The sequence below is a fragment of the Theropithecus gelada genome, chromosome 9 (assembly GCF_003255815.1).
Source record: "Theropithecus gelada isolate Dixy chromosome 9, Tgel_1.0, whole genome shotgun sequence".
NCBI classification, from domain to species: domain Eukaryota; kingdom Metazoa; phylum Chordata; class Mammalia; order Primates; family Cercopithecidae; genus Theropithecus; species Theropithecus gelada.
In genome coordinates this window covers 88446853-88455353 of record NC_037677.1, presented here as the reverse complement: position 1 = coordinate 88455353, position 8501 = coordinate 88446853, and the positions used below count along the sequence as shown (strand labels likewise).

General features: G+C 36.9%; 1 protein-coding gene across 1 annotated transcript in view; it reads right to left on the bottom strand.

Annotated features, from left to right (window-relative positions):
- Positions 1 to 5380: 5380 nt before the first annotated feature.
- BTAF1 (B-TFIID TATA-box binding protein associated factor 1) overlaps positions 5381 to 8501 on the bottom strand; it is a 107446-nt gene continuing 104325 nt past the window's right edge. Inside the window, exon 38 of the mRNA XM_025397202.1 lies at positions 5381 to 7585. Within this exon, the coding sequence (XP_025252987.1) occupies positions 7442 to 7585 (144 nt within the window). The 3' untranslated portion in view covers positions 5381 to 7441. The remainder of the gene's footprint in view (positions 7586 to 8501) is intronic.

Sequence of the window (8501 nt, the reverse complement as noted above, 5' to 3'; positions counted from 1 at the left end):
AATTGATTTGTAGTTTAATCCCATTGTGTCTAAGAGCGTACTTAAGTTTGTTGAGGTGTGATGGCCCAGAATATGGTCTACTTTGGTCAATGCTCCATGTCAGCTTGAGAAGTATGTTTACTCTTCTGTTGACTATTGTTCAGAAAATCCTTAGGATTTTCTGCCTGTTAGATCTGTCATTTATTGAGAGAAATGTGTGAAGCCTCTAACTATTATAGCAGATTTATTTCTCCTTGCAGTTCTATCCGTTTTTACCTCACATATTTGGATGCTCTGCTGTTACACATTAAAATGTGTGTACACATTAAAAATTGTTATTTTCATGGAGAATTGGTCCCTTTATTATACAATGCCCCTCTTTAATAATTTTGTTAGGAATTCTTTGAGCTATCCCAGCTTTTTTGTTAGCAGTTTTTTCAATCTCTTTTTTAATTGAAGTAAAAAAAATAAAATTACCTTAACCACTTCTAAGTGTTCCATGAACATGGTACATCTATTTTTGAAGGTCTTTTTGATTTATCTGTTGTATAGTTTTCAGCAGACCTTTTACATATTTTGTAAAACTTTCATCTATTTCCTGGATTTTGTTGCTTGCTAAATCACTTAATTCTAGTAGCTTTTTTTTGGTAGATTCTTGGGATTTTCCACCCACTCATGTTGTTTGTGAATAAAGCAAGCTTGCTTTCTTTCTCATCTGTATTGTGTTCCTATTTTTACTGTGTTACCACACTGGCTAGGATCTAAGGTATATTGTTGAATAGGAGCAGAGAAAGAGGACAGTATGTATGATTTCAATTTCTTGAAATCTGCCAGAAGTTATGGCTCAGCATAATGGTCACTTTGGGTCCTTGTTCCACATGAGCTTCCAAGGAATGTAGATTGTATTCTGAAGTTGTTAAGTTTCTTTCAACTGGGCGCAATGGCTCACACCTATAATCCCAGCACTTTGGGAGGCTGAGGCGAGTGGATCACCTGAGGTCAGGAGTTCAAGACCAGACTGACCAATACGGTGAAACCCCATCTCTACTAAATACAAAAAATTAGCCAGGCATGGTGGTGCATTCTTGTAATCCCAGCTACTTGGGAGGCTGAGGCAGGAGAATCACTTAAACCCAGGAGGTGGAGGTAGTAGTGAGCCAAGATTGCACCACTGCACTCCAGCCTGGGCAACAAGAGTGAAACTCCATCTCAAAAACAAAAAAAGTATCTCTTTCTGTCTCTATACACACACACACACACATACACACACCTATATATGTGAGTATACATGAGTCAAATCACACGTGTTCACTGAACTAAAATTGTCTCTATCTTATTGCATGTTTTCTTCTTGTTTTATTGAGAGAGGTGTGTTAAAATCCCACTATAACCTTGGACTTGTCCATTTCTTTTTATGGTTTTGTCCACGTTTGCTTCATGTTTTTGAAGTGCGTATCAACTTAGAATTGCTTTATTCTCCTGGTTAACCGTATCTTTTTTTTTTTTTGGATGTATGTTTTTTGTTATTGTTGTTTCTGAGACTGAGTCTCACTCTGTCGCCCGGGCTGGAGTGCAGTGGCGCGATCTTGGCTTACTGCAGCCTCCGCCTTCCAGGTTCAAGCGATTCTCCTGTCTCAGCCTCTCAAGTGTCTGGGGACTACAGATTTGCAGCACCATGCCCAGCTAATTTTTTTTTGTATTTGGAGACGGGGTTTTGTAATGTTGGCCAGGCCGTTCTCAAACTCCTGACCTCAGGCGTTCTGCCGGCCTCGGCCTCCCAAAGTGCTGGGATTACAGGTGTGAGCCACTACGTCTGGGCCTGAATATCTTTAGGAGATACCCTCTGTACTCCAAGTAATACTTTTTGCCTGAAGGCTACTTTTCTAAAACTAATGTAACAATGCCAACTGTTGGCTGCGGTATCCTCCTTCCTCACTGGTCTTTGAGTTTCTCTCAGTGTGTTTAGTACATAGCAGGAAACAATCAGTAAATGTTAATATGACTGACAATTTTTATTCTTAAAATGTGAAATAACCAAATGTGTGACTGTGTTTTTGTATAGCCATAAACAATATTTTGTTTTTGATCTTCATCTAAATGGACTCAAAGTATACGTTTTAAAAACTCACTGCTGTTTGGAGATTCAACAATGTTTTATTACTCATTGACTTCTTACTGCTCTATAGGATTCCATTATATAAGTAAACCCCAGGAGCTCTCATGCAGACCCATACCTTAAAATACTGTCTTCTAAATTTCTCTCCAGTCTTGACCTTTCCTTTGAGTTCCAGACTCCTGTATCTGCCTGCCTACTCTGTATCCTTACTTTGATACATCTAACAGGCACCTCAAATTTAACATGAAAAAAACAGAATTCTTGACTTCCTACTTTCCACCTCCACCCACCCGCAATTTACTCCCTTTTCAGTCTTCCCCATCTCCCCCATGATACATACCATTTACCGAGCTGTAAGAGAATCAAAACTAAGATGGAAACACATGTAGTTTTATGTTGAGGCATAGCAAGCAGGGCATACTGACTTGATTGGAGGTAAACATAGTTGGATATGACAGGAGACAAAGTCAGAGGGATGGGCAAGGGCCACAACTTGTAGGGCTTATAGTAAGGAATTCTGTTTTGGTCTGAGGATGACAAGACGACACTGGAGGATTCGGCAAGTAGGAAGACCAGTAAGACAACAGTAGTCTAGGAGAGGCAAGGTGGTGGTGGGAACTGTTGTAACCAAGCAAGTTACAGAGAAACGCCACACTTTGAGACCAATTCAGGAGTCCTTTATTAGCCAATGACCCAGAGATGGCTAGCGCTCAAAATTCTCTCAGCCTTGAAGAAGGTGCTAGATTTTCCTTCATACTCTGGCTTAGAGAGGGGAGGGAGACCCTAGATGTAGCAATCTTACAGAAGTAAAACAGGTAAAAAAGTTAAAAAGACAAATGGTTACAGGAAAACAAACAGTTCCAAGTGCAGGGGCTTTAAATTCATCACAAGGTGATAGGTGTGGGGGCTCTGGGTGTTATCTGCCAGACACAAACACGGGAGCTTTAGAGTACTATCACCAGAGCGAATTCCTGGGAACTGTGGACATAGCTTGCCACTACTGTTAACTTATCAGTTAACTGCACTCTTTGATGTGCTGGGAGTCAGCTTGCACAAGTTAAGTCCTTGAGGAAGCGGATGGGTAAGGAGCCCTTAATGTGTTTAGCAAATGAAGGAGCCAAATGGAATCATCAGGCTAAGAGAGAGTCAATCAGGTTAACACGTTAGGGTATCACAGAACTACGGTGGTAGCAGTGGAGATGAAGACAGGTGAAGACATTTGAAATATATTTTGTAGTTAGAGATGGTAGAAACTGCTGATGGATTAGATGCAGGGCCATATAAAAAATAGTCCTAAGAGTGACTTGTCTCTGTTCCCATGATCTCCCTTTCCTTCTGGACCTCCTAACAAGATTCTCTTGTTCAACATTCCAGTTCACAAATTCTCTCTTCAACTGTGTGTAAAATGCATTCAGAACTATTTCTCATTTATTGGTTTTCAAATGTCTAATCTTTCATAGTATTTTCCTGTTTTATGATTTATTTGCACTTCTTAAAGAATTAATTCTACTTGTATCTGCTGACTTTTCCTCCTGTAGATGGTATGTATGTAGGCTTAATATTTCCTTCTATGATAATCCTATAGGACCCTATTAGAAACTCTCCCTAAAGGGCAGTTTTTGTATTTGTTTCTGCTGGGGTGCCAGGATTGATTTTATTTTCTTGACTTGTGGTTCTTACAGTATAAAACACTTAGCATAAACCCAGACATTACACTTAAACCCGTCGTAAAGGCCGGGGATTCTGATTTCATATAGGTAACTGTGTGTGTGTGCTCCCAGATCTATTCCTACTTGAATACGTGATCTCTTTGCAGATTTATGGAGGGGACTAATTCTCTTGTCTCTACATGGAAATTAGGATCTCAGCCCCTATATTTAACAGAACTTCACTGGTTTTAGTGAATTTATTATAGACTCATAGGAACCCTCTCTTGAAGCAGGAGGCACTTTGTATCTCCTTACAGATGGTGGTTGAAAGTGCTGTGTATAGGCCGGGCATGGTGGCTCATGCCTGTAATCCCAACACTTTGGGAGGCCAAGGCGGGTGGATCACCTGAGGTCAGGAGTTCAAGACCAGCCTGGCCAACATGGCGAAACCCCGTCTCTACTAAAAATACAAAAATCAGTTGGGCGTGGTGGCGGGGACCTGTAGTCCCAGCTACTCGGGAGGGCTGGGGCAGGAGAATGGCTTCAACCCTGGAGGCAGAAGTTGCAGTGAGCCAAGATGGCACCACTGCACTCCAGCCTGGGTGACAAGAAACGCCATCACAAAAAAAAAAAAGAAAGAAAAGAAAGAAAATGCTGTGTATAAATAGGAAACATTTTCTATTAATTGATATAACTCAAGTTTTTGTTTTATTGATTCATCTTAAGTCCTCTGGCATCTGACAACAGGTGTACCTGCTATCAATTTCACATTATTATTTTTGAGACAGGGTCTTGCCCTGTCACCCAGCTAGAGCACAGTGGTGAAGTTGTAGCTCACTGCGACCTCAAACTCGGCTAGCTTCCTGAGTAGCTGGGACTAGAAAAGCATGCCACTGTGCCTGGCTATTTTTTTTATTTTTTGTAGAGACAGGATCTCGCTATGTTGCCCAGGTTGGTCTTGAACTCCTGGGCTCAAGTGATCCTCCTGCCTTGGCCTCCCATAGGCATAAGCCACCGTGCCCAGCCCAATTTCACTTTAGACTCCACTAGCGCCAGCATGGGAGGTCTGCAGGAGGTAGAAGATCCTATTAGGATTAAATATTTAGAACATATGTGTGATGGAGTGCTTGTTACTTTTCTATAATTTCTATTATGTTCGAGTTCCACTTTTGTCTCTAAGTGATCACATTCTCAAATAGCTTCAGAGGAATATTTACTTTTGAATAAGTTCATATAAATCATCCAGAAGGAATAATGCTATACCAGTTCAATCAGTCCCAACATCAAAGACTTTTACCCTTTCACTAGAATATTTTTTTGGAGAAATGTTTCTAGAATAAATAAGCATATACAATAAGCATATATATGAGTGTATATATGAAACAAAAATTATACCCCGGCCCCCAAATGTTAAGATTTTCCTACAAGAAACCCAAATAATAAGCCTAATAATCTCTGAATCTATATTTTTAAGTTTGCTATTTCCTATCATAAACACACAAAAACCAAGGGAAATAGTACAATGGATATCTATGAACCCAATTCCCAGTTTAAAATAGTTAACATTCTATCAATCAGGCTTTATTTCCCACACCCATACATTGAAAAAAACAACTACCAAATCATCACATCCATAAAATTGACAGTTCTTTAATATCATTCATTACTCAGTTCAATTCTCCACATCTCTTCATTATTCTTAAGATGTACTACAATGACTGGGTCATTTAATTGAGAATACTTAGTTCTTACCTGTTTACGTGTTTTCCTTTCTATGGAAAAGGTGGAATGTGTGATTTACTATTTCACAACTCAAAAGATTATTTTAAAAATGTTACAGCCATTCTAAGTTTTCCTGTCAACCCTGACTCCTGTTTCCCATTCAGAAGCAACCACACATCATTTTCCTAGTCATCCTTCTAGAAATACACACTTTTTGATTAAACTCTTAGAAAGTTTAACAGCTTAAATATCTGACTTCTAGCTCTGATATTTCAAGTTGGGAAAAAGTACTAATTTTTGTGGTGTGATTTCTTTTGCCCCTTCATAGCCCTTTAATAATATATATTGCTCTGTACTTATTCTTAGAAAATATCAATTACTATGAGCTATGTTAAAGAGCTGGTTTATGGAACTAGCAAATAAATAGTTAATAAAAAAATATTCAACTCAAATATACTGAAATGTTCTTCTACATAAAGTTTTGAGTTAAAATCCTGAACAATGAAAAAAAACTTGTACACCTGAATAATCTTTTGTTCTTTCTAGTGACCATTTCCTACAAATAACACACAGTTGCATATATTTTACAGTTTCAATCTTATATTTATTCTCTTGTGGAATGCTAGGTTTAATGTTACAGTATGGTTGTCAAAGCTAATGAAATGTGACAAATGTCTAAATGCTGCAGAACAGTATAATTTTAATTGAACAAAACACCTGTTATTGTACAGCTGAGGTCTGATGGTTGTTAAACTGATGCCTATGTGTATGGCCAGCCACAAACCTTGGGGATGTTTATTATCTGTACATATATATACAAATATATCCCATACATATGTATGCACACAGGCATGTATTAATTTATGTGTGAAACTTATAAAATTATATATACAAACACATACATGCACATCTATCTACATATACCTACCCTCACCATTGAGTAATCAGCCTCATGCCCAATTATTATTGCTGCCCAGTATAACTACATGATTTTAGTGCCAATGTCAGGCACCTTTGTAGGTGCAGGATAGGTACATCTATGCATACAGATATGCATATTCATGTATGTTTGTGTATATAAAGAAATTATCTCTCCCTTTTATGCTTCAGCCATGCATTACTACAATAAACAGTCTTTCCACCATAGGTGTTGGAATTCTAAACAGTGTAAAATCTACTTCTGGAAAACTGTATATGTTCATAGTTACAAAAAATATATTATTTATATGATTGAAACCTATTGAGTACATATGTTATTTGAATCTGGCTATACTGTAGCCATTAGATAAATTAAAAAAAACCACCCTCTAAATAGGATGTTATGGTAGCCTTAAATATACCATTACCTGTATTTAGGATAGTTGATATTATATCTTAAAAGTTGAAAAAATGATGTTAAAGATTTGAAAAACACTAGGCATCTGCATTAAATATATAAATGTTTCCACCAAGGGTCCAATTAAATTCATTGTCTGACATTTTTATGTTCTAAGACTGACCAATATCATAGTCATTATTCTTATATTCTTAAAATTATGGCTCATTAAGGCTTTTATAGAAAAAAAAGCCCTATTTTAAATCAATTATAAAAACAAGTTCTATTTAAAAGAAAAAACATACACAAACACTAAAGTACTCATGGATATCATCCTGTCCAAAGTGACTAAAGATAGGAGGCCTGTTCCCAGTACGAACACCTCCTGGTAGCACAAATAAACCTGGTTTGGTTCCTCTGCTCTGCAGCTTTTCAGCATGTAAAATTTAAACCATTTCACATTAACATTTAAATTTAATACAGTGCAAATATTTGAGAATAACTTGTTTCCCCCAGTGAAACAAGAGCCAGCATTATGCTGAATATTCTCCAGATCTATTTACACATTGAGTTAAAAGTTCACCATAAACTTAGAAATTTGCTGAATATCAGCAGAAATGTAACTGAACTAGCAGCAATTGCATTTACAATATTTGATAGTTACTTGAGAGAATGCATAAAATTTTCCAGGCTGTACTCTGAATCATACTGCTCTTGATCCCAAAGATCACTCAGGTTTTCAAGAATTGATTTCATACTTGCTTTCCCAGAAGTAGAGGTGTCAGCTTTTTCTGCTTTGCCATCCTTAAGAAAAATTGGCAAAAAAAATATAGAGAGGTTAACTTCACAAATTGTATTTTTCTTTAAAATCACACTTGTTTCTAATACTACAATTATTCAACAGAATTGAGTACTTTAAGTGATGGGGAAATTCATGATCTCCAAACATATTTATTTGTCAGTTTCTTATTTGGAAAGAACTTCAAAATTATGGAAGAATTATAAGAACATATCAAAGAACTTATTTGCTTTATCAATCTCTCTCCCCATTTATATATGTGTATGTATATATGGATGTCAGAAATATAGTTAGATATCAGGTTTTTCCCTTAACAATTTGAGAGAAAGTTGTAGACATCATGTCCTTTTATCCTTTGAGAGGAACTGGCATATATTCCTAAGAACAAGAATATTCTCTTACATAACCATATAAAGATCAGATTAAGGAAACCTAACACTGATATTAAAATGTTCTAATATATAGTCTGTTTTCAAATTCTGCCAATTGTCTAAATAGTGCCTTTTATGGCAATAGGCCATTTCCCTAAAACATCCCTCTGAGCCCAGTTCTACTCACTGAAAGTCACCCATAAGAATATTCCTTCAAACAGAATAAAAGCTATTTGAAGACAGCTATGCATGTTTCTTTGAGCCTTCTTTTTTCTATGTTAAACATGTCTCATTCTTTCAACTTTATCTTGACTTTCAATATGACATGATTGAAGAACCTGCCTCCATTCTGGCCACCGGGGACCTAATTTGTTACCATTTAAAATGTAGCACCCCAAACTAGACATATTTCAAATGTGGTTTAACATATACATAATATGGCAGAACGATTTTCTCTTACACTTCTGTTATTACAGCTAGTTTTAATTTCATCATATAAGGCTATTTCACACCATAATTTTATACTAAGTATGCAGTGGATTTTCTGAAC